Source organism: Colobus angolensis, unplaced genomic scaffold, assembly GCF_000951035.1.
Source record: "Colobus angolensis palliatus isolate OR3802 unplaced genomic scaffold, Cang.pa_1.0 Scaffold53, whole genome shotgun sequence".
Classification (NCBI taxonomy): domain Eukaryota; kingdom Metazoa; phylum Chordata; class Mammalia; order Primates; family Cercopithecidae; genus Colobus; species Colobus angolensis.
The window spans coordinates 10,462,907-10,479,389 of NW_012118821.1; the positions used below are offsets into that span (position 1 = coordinate 10,462,907).

A 16,483-nucleotide genomic window follows, 5' to 3' on the forward strand; every position below is an offset into this window, starting at 1 on the left:
GAAGTTCTTAATTTTAATAGATTCTATGTTATTGTCTTTTTCTGTATGATCCAGCTTTTTTCCCCTTGCCATTTAAGAAATCTTTGCTTGTTCCAAGGTTGAGAAGATATTCTACTATGTATTCTAGAAAAGATTCGTATTATTTTATCTTTACATCTTTATCATCAGTCTATCTGGAATTGGTGTTTGAGTATGTGATGAAGTAGGATACAAGTTTGTTTTCTTTCATATGTATATACAATTGATCCAGCATCATTTATTGAAAAGACCATCCTTTCTCCACTCGGAGTGTGATTTTTGTAGTAAATCGAGTGACCATCTTTCTAAGGGTCTGTTTCTTTCCAGCTTCCAAAACTTTATTGCTCTTCTTATCCTTGTGGGTTTCTGTTTTTCAAAGAAAATAGAAACAAAAACCCCTCTTTGTTACAACATTAGAAAGTTTTCAGAATGAAAGTTCTCAGAATGAAAGTTGAAGTGAGTGTAGGAAGTTGAAGTGAGTGTAGATTCTCTTAACGATATTTTCTGGGAGGTTCCTCCATTGCCTTCTCTACTCTATGAAGTTGGCGGACTCTGGGGAGAGAGGTGACTAGCGCTAGACGAACTGGTTACGTGGAAACTTCGCTGTTCAGCTAGTCACTTAAACGTCATCTCTGGTGTAGACTTTGAAGGGAGGTAGCTTACCTGAGAGTGGAAAATCTTATTTCACATGCACCACTTTTGCTTTATTGAGGGCAACATGGAGTTTGGCGAGCTGGCAGTTACAGGAAAGTCACTTTGTTTACACCTGAAAAGAATTTGCCAAAGAAGGAATTTATTGGGGATGTGGTGGGGAGTGTCTGCCATTAGTCATTTCTTCCACAGAATAGCTGTTTTTACTATACCCTCCCTTTGTCATCTTATATATTTCATTCATTTTGAAGTGCAGCCACAATTTAGTGCTCCTGTTATTAGTTCTATCATTTGTAAGATTAGACATGTATTTTTCTGCTGTTTAGAAAGATTAAGATAATCTCCGCCTCGTTGGGTTAGTGTATGCTGGTGGGTTAGGCATTCCATTTTTTCTTTCCTACTCCAAATTGCTAACTTTCTCTTCAGTTATTTGCATGTTTCCAGGAGTGCCATTGCCAGTCTCACGAGCTGAAAATTTCAGCAAAATAAATAAATAAATAAATAAAATTCTCATGTAGACAAAACTGTCTGTACACTCCATTTTTGTAAAGTTGGAAATGTTAACATTGTATGCATATATGATGAAGGATTTTTTTTTTTCTTTAAGCCACAATTGCATGTTCTTTTAGACCCAACATGGTATATAAAATGGGCACTGAATTCGGAATCAGAAAATCCTGGTTGAAATCTTAATCTTTTAACTTCTTATCATTCGATCATGGTTAACAATGGTAATAATAATATTCACAAAGCTAGATATTTTGTCATTGAGTTCGTTGCTGCGTTTCTTGGTTGATTAGTTGATATTCAGATTGCAGGAGCATCATCATCAGTGAGTGATACATTTTCGATTGTAACATAAGGTCGTTGTTATTTTGTAATGCCATACTGTTTTTCTTCTTGTACTACCCATGGGATGTTTTTTTGTTCTAACACAATATATGATATTTTTATATTCTTCACTTGATATAAGTTGATGATTTAATGTTGAATCCTGTTTGCTATTTTACTATTATTCATTAAAGGCCATCTTGAAAAGGGAGAGGTGTTTAGCACATATTCAATTTAAAACTAAATGGAAAGCAAATTCTGAAAGGATTTATCTTCAAGAATTCAATGTTCAATCTAATTTTTAAAAAACTTATATTGAGAAATTTTCTAGAGAGTCAGAGACCTAGAGCCTGACACCTTCCCTGAAAACAAGTGACCCCAGTCTTTCTAATGCAAGTTGAGTCTCTTTATCCACAAAGTAGCTTTGCTAGGTACTCTAGATTCCTGGAGCATCTTAAAAATAAAGAGTGTCAAGACTCAGGGAGACTGAACAGCCACCAGCAGGCGCATGTAAGGATGAGACTCCCATTTCTAGGAGAAGGGGCTGTATTGATGACATGGTGAGGCTGGGCTGCTGCCTGTTGCACGCTGGGGCTCCAGGCCTAAGCCTGCAATGCCTCTGAATGGCGTTACCTTCCGGTCCCAGACACTCATCACTTTAGGTAAACTGAGGCAGAATAACATGAGTGACAGGATTTCCAAATGGAATATTGCTCAGTGTGCTTAATAGTCATTTTTGGTGATCTCATACAGCTATGAGGAGAAAGCCCATTTAATGCCAACCTTAGACACCAGCTGCATGTATCTATAGTCCCCCATTTCACTCCCTTTTTTGAAGAACTATTGAAGAGGAACGGAAGGAAATCGATTTTGAGGAAATTAAATTTTCTTTTGAAACAGCATGATGGTGTTTAAAACAAAGAGAAAGTGAGTGAACAGGATGCCGATGACGAACCGTGCCGGGTTCTGCCTGCCGACTCAGGCCGTGCTTCTCCCTGCTCTGTCTTTGCTGCCTGCAGTCGTAAATATTTTAAAGAGCAGATGCGCCCTGCTTATGGATTTGTGTAAATGTGGGTGTGCTGTCTGCAGAATGCGGGGCACACCGTGCTCTGTTGACATTATCCATTATGCTCTGTTGCTCAGCTTCAGACAGCAAAGTCCTGACGTGTGCAGCCGTGTGGAGGATGCCGAAGGAATTGGAATCAGGCAGCCACGAATCCCCTGATGATTCATCCAGCACCGCGCAGACCCTGGAGCTGCTCTGTCACCTTGACAACACAGCCCACGGCAACATGGCCTGGTAGGAGTTTGCATATTTCCTGCGCCCAGAACGAGCCTGCAGGTTGGCCAGGTGCAGGAGCTTGTGCAGATTCCTTTGCAGGAGCCACCATCTATGCGTCCAAAACGCTCCTTTCTTTTAAACAGCTGCTAGAATTTGATGTTTAATTTTAGTCCCCGTGTTTTCTAGATGAGCCACATTGACAGAAATGTAGCAAGCGCGCCTGCATCCCTCTTTCTCCTCTGCATCTCAGAGGAGTGCTGTCCACGGGGACCTGCCAGAGGGTAAAGGGTCAGGCGCCGCACTGCCCTCGAGTGCCGTGTGGCTTTTCAGCTCGGTCAGTGTGCGTCGAATCATGCTTGCACGTAAATTATTTACCACTTCAGGTTGCAGCCTGTAATCCCTTCCTCCTGTGGACAAAGCGTGAATGCACAGTGTGCATATGGGGCTGCGTGCCCGAGCCCGCCCCTGTACGGCACGTGGCCTGTCATTCACGTGGCTCCCTGGCCAGTCGCTGCTTCATGAGGTTGGAGGCCTGGCTGTGTCCACCCACCCCCACCGGTCGTTCCCAGGGACCTCTCCACAGCAATCAGAGCTGCTCTCTGAACGCCTTGAGGCCTTGGTAAAAATTAAGAAGCCGCATTTTCTAAAGGAGATTGCGGGGGCATAATGTTGTTATGAGTGTTGACAATAACAATAGTGATTGTCTCACTTAATGCAGTAACACGTGCACATGTGCGTGTATCTGCAAGAGACTCATCGTTTGTACAGTGACTTCTGTCTAGTCAGTTCTACCAATTAAATCAATTTAATACAACAAATACTTATTAAACACCTGCTACACAAACCCTGCCAGGCTCCAGGGACACCAAGGTGACAAGTTAGAGGACCCGGCCTCCAAGAGTCATAATCTCCATGGGGAGACCCAGTGTATACACAGCTGACTGTGGGTGGGACTGGCCATGATGTACCCGAAATCATCACGCACTGTATGCTGTGGCCCCGGAGGGAGCAGGCATTAATTGTTATTAGAGGAACTGAAGAGGGATTTGCTTATGAGATGGTGTTTGGAACAGGGACCGAGGACCAGCTCAGGTTTCCTTCGTTAGGTATGGAAGAGAGCAGTGCTGCGGGTCAGGCCGTCTGTGGCTCTGGATGCTCTGTGTGTATCAGTTTGTGGTGGAATTATTATTATTATTATTTTTTTTTTATTTTTTTTTGAGACATAGTCTTGCTCTGTCTCCCAGGCTGGAGTGCAGTGGCCGGATTTCGGCTCACTGCAAGCTCCGCCTCCCGGGTTTACACCATTCTCCTGCCTCAGCCTCCTGAGCAGCTGGGACTACAGGCGCCGCCGCCACGCCCGGCTAATTTTTGCATTTTTAGTAGAGAAGGGGCTTCACGGTGTTATCCAGGATGGTCTTGATCTTCTGACCTCGTGATGCGCCCGCCTCCGCCTCCCGAAGTGCTGGGGTGACAGGCGTGAGCCGCCGCGTCCGGCTGGGGGAATTATTTTTATACTTGCTGTGCTTCTACCAGTGGCTAGTTCTTCTTGCGGAGATGCTCTGAGTATGAAAATCACAGCCAGTCTTGCACAGTAAGGGGAGGCAGAGGAAGAGTCCCAAAGCCCCCAGGAGTGATTGCCTCTGTGCTGTCGCTGCCTGCCCGAATGCAGGATCTCTGTGCAAACCACGCAGCACTGTTACGAGTTCCACATTTCCAATCACGGCCACATCCCCAGCAAATAGACATTTGTGCACATCTGTGTGGTGCACACATGAGCACATGTGTGTATGTGTTAATGTGTGTACACGTTGCAGGAGACACCGGCACCAGGGAGCAGATGAGTGAGACTGTGCAGGTCAGTGGTCATGTTAGGGAGGTTCGCATGTGTAGAGGATGACAGTCCTGCTGGGATGTGCAGAGACAGGTGAGCTCAGAAAAGGGACGTTGGTCTTGGCCCTCCCTGGGGACAAGGAGCTGTCAGACTGCTTCTCAGCTTCCCACCTTGTGCAGACACTATCACATACACTGTATGCAAAGACAGGCCACACGGGTGTGTGTCGCGGGGAACCAGTTATTACATTGTAATGTTAAATTGCATTGTATGTACATACACTTATGAACATAGTTGTTGAAGGCCGGGTGCGGTGGCTCACACCTGTAATCCCAGCACTTTGGGAGGCCGAGGTGGGTAGATCACCTGAGGTCAGGAGTTCCAGACCAGCCTGGCCAGCATAGCGAAACCCCATCTCTGCTAAACATACAAAAATTAGCCGGATGTGGTGGCAAGTGCCTGTAGTCCCAGCTACTTGGGCGGCTGAGGCAGGAGAATCACTTGAATCTGGGAGGCGGAGGTTGCAGTGAGCTGAGATCACGCTACTGCACTCTAGCCTGGGTGAGAGAGTGAGACTCCGTCTTGGAAAAAAAAAAAAAAATCGTTGATATTAAACAGGCAAATTCAACTATCTTCGGATCTACCTTGGAATGCCATTTACTCTGATTTTGCCTCTATTGTTCAAAGTATTTCTTGAATTCTATTTTGTTATCCAATATATTACTGCATATTGTTTTTTCTCTTAAGCTTTTTATTTTGAGGTTGTAAATTCACATGCAGTTGTAGGAATAACAGAGAGATCCCATGTATCCTTCAGCCAGTTTTCCCCAAGAGTAACATTGCATAACTATGGTACAGTATCACAGACAGGAAACTGGCATTGATACAGCCCACTGCACTTACACAGATTCCACCTGTTTATATGCATTTGTGTGTGAACATTGGCTTCTATGCCATTTATTGTGTGTGTGAGTTTGTGTAGCCACCACCAGAGTCAAGGCACAGAACAACTCCAACACCTAGGTCCTTTGTGCTACCTTGTATTTATAGCCATAGCCACAGCCACCTCCCTTCCCCTCCGAGGCCTTAGCCCCTGGCCACCCCGAATCTGTACTCTGTCTCTGTATTGTTATTTGGAGAAGGTTCTATAAATGGAATCACGCAGTGTAACCTTTGACCCGAATCTGTACTCTCTCTGTCTCTGTATTGTTATTTGGAGAAGGTTCTATAAATGGAATCACACAGTGTAACCTTTGATAACTGACGTTCTTCACTTAGCTTGATTCCCTGGAGGTTGAGTTGCTGCTTCGTTTTCAAGTTTGGGTTCCAGCCGCCACGTGTGCCGGTCAGTGGCCGGTTCCTCTTTGCTGCTGTGGGATATTCCATGGCATGACGCACCACGGTTTGTTAAGCACTGACCTATTGACGCTCATCTGGGTTTTTCCTTGTTTTTGGCGATTATGACTACAGTTGTGGTAAATATTAACGAACAGGCTTTTGCATGAACAGGAGGTTTTATTTCTCTTGGCTCAGTTAGTTTTGTACGGAGCTGCTGCACGTGTGAGCCATGACAGAGCATGAGGGCCCTCCTTTCTGCATCCTCCCCAGCATTTGGTGTCATCATGCGTGTTCCTTTAAGTGTCTTCCATGGTGCGAAAGTGTTGTGATTAGACAGGGAATTTGAGTTTGGGGAATGTTGGCCTGGTGAATACACACAGGTGAAGGCCTCCCTTTGGGGTCAGACTCCAGGTGCTTGGTGGTAGTTTTGTTTGCCTCCTTTAGGCACATAATTGGCAGCAAGAACAGCTCCAGGAAATGTTTACTGCACAAAGCTTCTGGCCACCAGGGAGTGCCCGAGAATGCCACACGGTTCCCCACACTCATGCTGCTACCGCTCCAGCCACTGTCACGGCCGCCATGGGTGTGCCCTACAAACTAGAGGCGTGCCCCACACCCCAGGGAAATGTTAGGGGCTCCCGTCCTCCTGGCCATTTCAGCTTTTGCCTGTCTGGAGCAACCCGATGGCCTAATTTCGGTCACCTCTCCTGTGTCTGTGTTCAGCCCTCCAACAAGCAGAGGCTGAACAGAGCACCCCTCCAGTTGCCCTTAGCTCCTGCTAGTGGGAACAGTGAAGGCTAAGAAAGGAACTTATAGAGTCTGGTGACCCGGCGTGCCGCCCTGAACGCTAATCAGACGTGCTCCAGAGCCAGGCAGCCTATGGAAGTAGACAGAGACTGGCCGGGAAGTACTGAGTCTGGTTTCTCGTCCTCACCCACTCCTTGTGGGCAGTAGGGTCATGAGGAAGTCACTCATTTCTCTAGCTCAAACCTTCATCCCTGAAGCGGAGTTGGTGTTGTTCAGCTGATGGTTATGTGGCAGGGCCTCTACATGGGTAGAGTCCAACTCTGTAAAATATTTGAAGGGATTTATTCTGAGCTGACTATGAGTGTGGCCCGTGACCCAACCCTCAGGGGGTCCTGAGAACATGTGCCCAAGATGGTTGGGGTGAAGTTTGGCTTTCTACATTTTAGGGAGGCACGAGACATGAATCAAATACATTTAAGAAATACATCGGTTTGGTCCAGAAAGGGGGGACAACGCAAAGCGGGAGGCTTCCAGACTGTAGGTAAATGTAAACATTTTCTGGTTAACAATTGGTTGAATTTGTCTAAAGACCTGAGATCAACTGAAAGGAATGTCTGGGTTAAGATAAAGGACTGTAGAGACCCAAGTTCTTATTTGCAGACGAAACCTTCAGGTAGTAGCTACAGAGAGAACAGGCTGTGAAATGTTTCCTGTCAGACTTAAAGCCTGTGTCGATGTTGATGCCGGAGAGGCAGAATGAGGCACGTCTGATACCCACTTCCCATCCTGTCCTGAAACAGTCTTTCAGGTTAAATTTTAAAAGAGCCCTGACTGGGGAGGAAGTCCATTCAGATGGATGGGGTTCTTAGAATGTTTTATTTTTGGTTGTGTCCCTTACCATATTTGCTAAGGAAGATCCTAAAAACAAGGCAATGTCAGGATTCCTTTAAGGCCCTCCTGAGGTCCCCGCCAGCCCTGGTGCTCTGCAGCTCTGCCCGGCAGGAATGGCATCCCTGAGCTGGGCTGAGAGGAGCTGCCCCGCCACCAGCACCACTTAGACGCTCCTGTCTCAGCCTCGCCTGTTTACCTCCCTCTCAAGTCACCACGCTCCACCCCTACCCCATGATTTCTTGCCATTTTGCCCTTTTTTTTTTTTTTCCCGGTGACAGTCTCCCTCTGTCGCCCAGGCTGGAGGGCAGTGGCGTGATTTCGGCTCACTGCAAGCTCTGTCTCCCGGGTTCAGGTGATTCTCCTGCCTCAGCCTCCTGAGTAGCTGGGATTACAGGTGCCAGCCACCACGCCTGGATAATTTTTGTATTTGTAGTAGAGACGGGGTTTTGCATATTGGCCAGGCTGGCCTCGAACTCCTGACCTCAAGTGATCTGCCCACCTCTGCCTCCCAAAGGGCTGGGATTACAGGTGTGAGCCACTGCACCCGGCCCATTTTGCCCAGTTTTATCTTTCTTCATAGGAGTTGTCACTGCTCAGTATTCCCGTCTCTGTTCTCACTCACGTGTGGTTTTCTCTGTGGATGCTGAGCCTCTGCAGAAGCTGCTGACTTTGTCAGGTCCAAGGCTGTGTCCTCAGCACCAAGGACAGCACAGGGCAGACGATCCGCATATTTGAGTGAGAAAGTGAATGCTTTGCAACAACCATATCATATCGAACCATTCTATGAACCAGGCCCCTTTGCCAGGGCTTTGCATGCATTACCTCATCCATTTCCCACAGCGATCCTGTAAAGTAGGGACTGTCCTTACCCTGTGGCCCCGAGAGGTTAAGGTAAAGGCTTACTCACTCCTACAGAGCAAGTATTCAGGATTCATAGCCAGAATTCATAGCCAGAACAGGCGAGGCTGAGACAGGAGCGTCTAAGTGGTGCTGGTGGCGGGGTAGCTCCTTTCAGCCCAGCTCAGGGCCTCCATTCCTGCCGGGCAGAGCTGCAGAGCACCAGGGCTGGCGGGGACCTTGGGAGGGCTTTAAAGGAATCCTGACACTGCCTTGTTTTCAGGATCTTCCTTAGCAAATATGGTAAGGGACACAACCAAAAATAATTCTCACCCCAGAACTCCAGAAACACTGGGGTCACCTCCCTGCCGAATGAACAGAAGGAGCCATTTGTGTTCATCACAGTGTGATTAAGAAATTGTTTCTGTTCCTAGGAATGTAAATGTATCTTCATGAGAGTAAGCTTTGAGGATGTTTCAGTTTTTTCTAGCTGGTCCTTTTGGTTGATAAACATCAATAAAGTATGCTGTATATGGGAATTACACATTTTGAAAATAACAAAATGCCTTTCTTTTCTAACCTGCTTTCCCCTCTCTACCTCTGGTTTGCTGCTTCGTCAGCCGTAGTGACTGTGGGAGAGATGGTGGCCGTCAAGGTCGTAGACCTAGGCTGGAGGCTCTCGTTTCAGATTTGCAGGTAGTTATTTGTAGTGTTCTAACTTCGGGCAAGTCATTTCTGTTGAGGCCTTGTTTCCTTGTGTGTGGAGTGGGGGTGGTTGTGGGGCCTCTGATTCTTTCCAGTTCTACATTTATTAGATATAGAGGACACTTACTTATTTGTTTATTAGACATAGAGTCTACATTTATTGACTCTTGCTCAGTGCCACATAACTTTGTTTTTAATGAATCAAAATAAGTTACAGACCCTCTTTCCACCCTCCTTTAGCCTCACAGTAGCTGATGCCCCTGCTACTCCAGCCAAGGCAGCCTGCCTCAGGAGTAGGAACTTACAGAGGGCACGGCCGCAGTTTTCTGGCTGAAAAGGACTTTGGAAATCATCAGATGAGTTCCCTCTGTGAATGAAGTCAGTTCAGCAGACCACTGGCCGCCTGGGGGGGGATGAAGTCAGTTCAGCAGACCGCTGGCTGCCTGGGTGGAACTGGAGCTAGATGCAGGGATCAGTGTCCTGAGGCTGCACAAGGAAGCAGAGCCCTGGTCCCTGGGCCTGGCCTTGGAAACTCTTCTTTCCTCCTGGACCTTTGGACCTTGGTTGAGAAAGGCTTTCCCCCTCCCAAGATGCCCAAGATGCCTTCAAGGCCTTTTTCCCATTGTCTTGACTATTAGCGCTTGGTTCCCTTTTAGTCATGCAAATCTCTCTTGTAAGAGGTTGCTCCACAGCCCTCTTGGATTCTTCCCCTGAAAATGCTCTTTGCTTCTTTTCAACATGGCCAGGTTGTGACTTTTCCAAACATTTATGCTTTGATTCCCTTCTAACCATAAGTACCAACTTTAAGTCATTTATTTGGTCCTGTATCTGATTGTAGGCTGTTAGAAACAGCCAGGCTACCTCTTGAACACTTTGCTCCTGAGAAATGTCTTCTGCCAGATACTCTAGGTCATTTCTTTTAAGTTCAAACTTCCACAACTTCCCAGGGAGTGGACACAGCGCAGCCAAGCTCTTTGCTAAGGCGTAACAAGGATAACCTTTGCTCTAGTTTCAAATAGCTTCTTCATTTCCATCTGAGGCCCCGTCAGGCCTTCGCTGTCCATATTTCTGTAAGCATTTTGGCTACAATCACTTAATAAGTCTGTAAGAAATTCCAAACTTTTCCTCATCTTCCTTTCTTTTTCTGAGCCCTCCAAATTCCTTCAACCTCTGCTCATTACCCAGTCTCAAAAGCTGCTTCCACATTTGCAGCATCTTCGTAGCAATGCTCCCCTCCTCAGTACCTATTTAATGTGTTAGTCCATTTTTGTATTGCTATAAAGAAATACATGAGACTGGGTAATTTATTAAAAAAAAAAAAGAGGTTTATTTGGCTCACAGTTCCACAGGCTGTACAGGAAGCATGGCAGCAGCGTTTGCTCCTGGTGATTCTTTAGGAAACTTACAATCGTGATGGAAGGTAAAGGGGGTCCAACATATCACATGGTGAGAATAGGAGCAAGAGAGAGAATGGGGAAGTCCCAGACTCTTTATTTTTAATTTAATTTATTTAAAAAAATTTTTTAAGACAGTCTCACTTTGTCACCCAGGCTGGAGTGTAATGGTGCCATCTTGACTCACTGCAACCTCTGCCTCTGCCTCCCAGTAGAAGCGATTCTCCTGCCTCAGCCCCCTGAGTAGCTGGGATTACAAATGCCTGCCACTATGCCCGGCTAGTTTTTGTATTTTTAGTAGAGACAAGGTTTCACCATGTTGGTCAGGCTGGTCCAGCCTCAGGTGATCCATCCACCTTGGCCTTCCAAAGTGCTAGGATTACAGGTGTGAGACACCACGCCCAGCCCCCAGACTTTTAAACATCCAGCTCGGGTATGAACTAACTGAGCGAGAATTCACTCACCACCAAGGGGATGCTGCTAGGCTATTCAGGAGGGATCCATCCCCATGACCCAATACCTCCCACCAGGCCCCACCTGCAACGTTAGGGATCACATTGCAATATGACATGTGGAGGGGACAAACATCTCAACTATGTCACTGCCTTAAGTTCTTTCTGGACAAGATGGGCTATAGATTAATAAGAAGAATTTACAATTCTATACTTTGTTACAGAAATTGAGGCTAAATGAGATGAATACAAGTATCACCCTTATCATTGATAATACATTTTTACTTTCCAAGGGTAGGTAAGAAAGGTTTCTTTAGGATGCCTTTTAAAAATATTGTATATGGTTATTCTTCTATAAAGGATTAGGTTTCTCCCTGAGTCAATGATTAAACTGATAGCTAAATGCATCTTATCAATATATAGAGTGTACATATTGATAGTGAATAATGAGCAATTGACTGTGGACCCACCACGTCCTCTAATGCTTCCCGGCGCTTTACACCTACCCAGCTCATGTTTCTACCAGTGCCTTTCGGAGCCCTGAGAAAGGAGAGGTTTCCTGGAACTCTGCAGGTAAGAGCAGGAAGGAGGTAATTATATCTTCTGCAAGTACTGTTCTCTTGTGTCGGCTTGCTGTGAAGTTGGGATGTGGTGTCTCCACAATGCATCATCATCACCATTGGTTCGATGGCTGATTAGCCACAACAGGGTAATTTTATGGCTTTCCATCTCCCTTTGATGATAAAGAGTCTCTCCAGCTGTTCAAGAGTTATGCACCTTCACTGTAGATTAATGCTCCCTGCTGGCTAGTGGAAGCAACGTCAAAATAATGGAAACCTCGGCGTATTCTTGTTGTGCTCTGTTTCCCAAGTGGTATATCAAGAGTCGTTCTAGAAATCGCCTTGTTTCTTGGATGATGAAAATCTCCTTTAAAGGCGAAGTTACTAGAATCCATAATAAGAAGCTTTTGAGGGATGGGAGTGAAGTGAACGACAGCTATAGCTCCCTCCCTCTCTCCCTCTGTCCTTCCCTCTCTCCTTCCCTCCCTCCCTCCCTCTTTTCCTCTCTCCATCCCATATGGCCACCACCCCGGCAGGGAGGAGGCCACAGGAAGGAGTCCTGTGGGCTGGAGCTGAGCAAGGCTGCATTCCACACACTGTGTGTTTCTCTGACATGCCCAAGTGCCCATCACCTGCATGGTGGCCAGCTGATCTCTGTCTGCCACCTGAGCCAGTTTCTGGGGGAAGACAACCCCCTCAGTGTAGATGGAGGTAAATATCACAGTGAAATGCCAGACAGGCTGAGAGCGTTAAGCATTACCTGGGAAAGCGGGGTGTACGTGTTAAGATTATTATCAGAAGAAAAGAAAAGGGCACAGAAGGTGGTATTGAGGCGGTAGGAAGGAAAGCGGTGTGTGTGGCTCCCCCAGGCACTGGAGGCTTTTTGTTGAAAAAGCAGGATTTGGCTTCAGCTCTGTTCATTGTCCCTCATTTTAGTTTAGTAAGACAGAGCGGTGGGAATTGGCTCAGGTTAAGTGTTACGAAGAGGAGTGAACTGGTAGCTCTCCTTCACATTTTGTAAATGTTGTGTTTGAGGATAAGTAGTAAGAAAACATGCTCGAAAGTCTCAGAGACGCTGTGATATGATTCTGCTGTTAATGAGAGTAGGGAATTGTCCGTGGTTATGGCCGTATTGCCACTGAAGGTTTATTATTAGGTTTATTATTATTAGGTTCTTTTTTTGAGACAGGGTCTTGCTCTGTCACGCAGGCTGGAGTGCAGTGGTCTGATCACGGCTTACTACAGCCTCAGCCTTCCAGGCTCATGTGATCCACCCACCTCAACCTCCCACAAAGCTGGGACCACAGGCGTGCACCACCATGCCTGGCTAATTTTTAAATTGTAGGTAGAGATGAGGTCTCCCTACATTGCTCAGGCTAGTCTCAAACTGCTGGGCTCAAGCAATCCTCCCACCTTGGCCTCGCAAACATTGGGATTACAGGTGTGAGCGACTGAGCCTGGCCCAGATTCTTGTGAGAAAGATTTACATTAGTGCTGGTTGGTTTTAGCCAGCCTGGATGCACTTAGGTGTAAAGTGCCTCACGCTGGCATGCTTTCCGGGTTACTGGCTCGTGAGCAGAGTTGTCCATTCGCTTTCCAAAGGAGCTCAGGATGATGCCTAACATCCCTTAGTTTGTGTAGGAAAAGAACAACTTGTGATATTGTAGGAGAATAGAAAAATATTTTCTTTCAAGTTTGTTTAAAGTCTCCATTTAAAATGGGGAATGCGGCTGGGTGCAGTGGCTCATGCTGTAATCCCAACACTTTGGGAGGCCAAGGCAGGCAGATCACCTGAGGTCAGGAGTTTGAAACCACCCTGGCCAACATGGTGAAACCCTGTCTCTACTAAAAATACAAAAATTAGCTGGGCATGGTGGTGGGCACCTGTAATCCCAGCTACTCAGGAGGCTGAGGCAGGAGAATCGCTTGAACTTGGGAGGTGGAGGCGAACCCAGATCACTCCACTGCACTCCAGACTAGGCGACAGAGCAAGACCCCATCTCAAAAATAAATAAAATAAAATAAAATAAAATAGGGAATGGTTATCAGAGTCTCCCTTGCCCCATATAAATGTTATTAAATTATTAGGAAGGAGATGATGAGAAAATACTTTAGTAAAATGCAATGTGCAGGTGCAGCTTATTCTAGGAAGAGTCAAAATACAAAAATCTAAATATACAGTGCAGAAAATATAGATAATTACTTATATTACAAGAGAAATTCCTATCTCCCCTAGGATTTTAGTTGAATTTCCATTAAACAATGTGGTTCAAAAGTATGTTTTTGTTGATCCTTTTATGAAGCAAATGGGTGTTTTAGGTAAAGAGAGGCAGATCGGTGTGTCCAGGGGAATGGCTTAGGAGATGCCTTAGTCCATTTGGGCTGCTTTAGCACAATCCCATCAAACCGGGTAGCTTCTCCTGAGTTCTGGAGATTGGGAAGTCCAAGATCAAGGCGCTGGCTGAGTTGGGGTCTGGTGAGGCCCCTCTTCGTGGTTCACAGATGGCGCCTTTTGCTGTGTCCTCACTTGGTGGAAGAGAAGAAGGAGCTCCCTCAGGCCTGTTTGGTAAAGGACACTGATTTTGTTTGCCAAGGCTTTGCCCTCATGACCTGATGACCTTCTGAGGCTCTGACTCCTAATACTTTCACGTTGGGGATTAGAATGTACACGTGTGAATTCTTGAAGGGGGCGGCTTCCAACAAGAACACAGCAGAATATGTTTTTTGAAGTTCTGTTTGTGATATTTAAACTTGAAGTTTAAATAATTTTAAAATGTTATGCCTGAAGGTATACTAACCCCGCATGTAGGGAATTTTAACTGGAGTTGACTTTTCTTCTACTGTTTAATAAACAGGGGTCAAGGGAAGGAGAAGGAGAAGAAGTAGAAGAAAAAAGAGACCAAACTGCTGTTCGGGTTTTAGACAGCACGTTTTACCTAAAAATACGTTATGGTTCAAAAGCTATGTTTGGACTTGCTGAGAAGACCCAGGGCGAAGACTGATTTGTTAACGTTTGCCTCGAAGCCCTTTGCTGATGCAGCCGTCCCACCCGCATCCTGGGGGGAGCTCTGCAGTGAGGGAGCCCCTGTGGGCCTGGGTTGTCACAGCCTTAGGGAGGAGACCCCGTGTGAACCCGAGAGAGGACACAGGTGAGCCTTGGGGCTGGTGGGAGTTCTGTCCGTCAAAAGGACATTCTGAGCCCTGGCTGTGCTCCTCCAGCCCTCTCTGGGATAGAGGATCAGGACCCTGAGGCCTCCAGCATGGAGCCATGTCCTGGATGTCACAGCAGAGCCATGCCCTGTACGTCACAGCCCATGTCTGCCCCAAGGACAGGCTTGCCCGGGCTGTGGCCCATTTTCCACCAGAGGGTAGAGTTTTGAGGAGTGGAGGGCTAGGTGATGAGGGCCATTGTTTTTCTGCCTACATGCTTGATAAATGGTCCTGTTTCTGCCTGTGAATTATTTTTAAAATTTTTTTATTTTTACTTTAATTTCTTTCTTTCTTTCTTTTTTTTTTTGAGATGGAATCTCACTCTTGTCGCCCAGGCTGGAGTGCAGTGGCGCGATCTCGGCTCACTGCAACCTCCGCCTCCTGGGTTCAAGCAATTCTCCTGCCTTAGCCTCCCATGTAGCTGGGATTACAGGCATGGGCCACCACACTCAGCTAATTTTTGTATTTTTAGTAGAGACGGGGTTTCACCATGTTGGCTGGGCTAGTCTCGAACTCCTGACCTCAGGTGATCCACCCACCTTGGCCTCCCAAAGTGCTGGGATTATAGGCGTGAGCCACTGTGCCCAGCCTTGGTTGTAAATTCTTAGTGTTAGAGTGCTTGTTTCTGTTGAGCCATGCCCAAGTTCTAGGAAGCATTTACTTAGGCTGTTAATTATTGATGTCAGTCTCCACAAAAAAGGAAAAAAAATGGAGAAAAAAGCCATTCCCCTCATGTGCAGCCTGAATCTTCCCTTTGTTTTCTGTCATACTTTAACTGGGGTTATTTGGTTGATGGAGCTGTACTTTTGTCCCAGTGAGAGATGTCTGAGTAAACACAGACTTTCAATAACTGAGTCACCCCGTGTCAAACTTCCATGCCTACCTGTCAGAAAAGGTTACCAGGAAGCATTGAAACATGATTCTGTTCCTGGAAGTATTCCATAGGTCCCAACATAAAGAACTTGTACATCTGCAGATTTGATCAAAGCGAGCTTGGGGACTGAACGGTGTGATTCTCAGAGTTTCCTTTTTAATACTTCTTACACCTGTGGAAAGCTGTCACATGCTTTATTGTGGCTTTTCAAACAGGAAGAAATGAACCACATTGCCAATCCATATGTTGTAGGTGATTTGTAAGCTTGGGAAATAATTCGTTACATTATTTTTTAAAAGAGTTTTTCAAAGTTTGGTAAGCAATGCCATCATCATCATCATTGGATAGATACATATCTTTCTTAAAGTTTTTCCTCTTTCATTACAATAATAAACTTGAGTTTTAGAAAGCATTTGGAATCTTCGTCTGAGCACGAGCTTCCACACCGTCTGAAATCTGTCTTGCAGCCATCGGTGGCTGCTGCCTGGTGCCTGGTGTGGAGTCAGGGGCTTCTGTTCTGTTAGGAGCTGTGCCTCTTGCCATTTGTCCCGGCACCTCCCCTCCGCATCCTACGCGGCGGCAGGACTAGGAGGCATCTGCACACCGTCGGATGTAGTTGGTTTTATGTTGAGGTTGTTCTGAGAATTTCGTGGTGTCCCTTGAGTTATCTCCACCCCACGTGCCAGACTCCGGAATGGGGAATCACTCATTTTGGAATCACTGATTTGAAGAAGAAAAGTATACATTTTGTTTGATCAGCAGCATGAAACCTGCCGAATTAGGACCATATCCCACAATGATGACCCCTGTTAACACCTCAAAGAAGTTCAGCTTGTTGTTTTTTTTTTTTTTTTTGAGACGG

General features: G+C 46.1%; 1 protein-coding gene across 2 annotated transcripts in view; it reads left to right on the forward strand.

Annotated features, from left to right (window-relative positions):
• Positions 1–16,483, forward strand: part of TSSC1 (tumor suppressing subtransferable candidate 1) — a 173,634-nt gene that overhangs the window by 104,224 nt on the left and 52,927 nt on the right. For both annotated transcript variants that reach the window (XM_011960956.1, XM_011960958.1), the window contains one exon: positions 2,644–2,800. In XM_011960956.1, the coding sequence (XP_011816346.1) occupies positions 2,644–2,800 (157 nt within the window). The remainder of the gene's footprint in view (positions 1–2,643; positions 2,801–16,483) is intronic.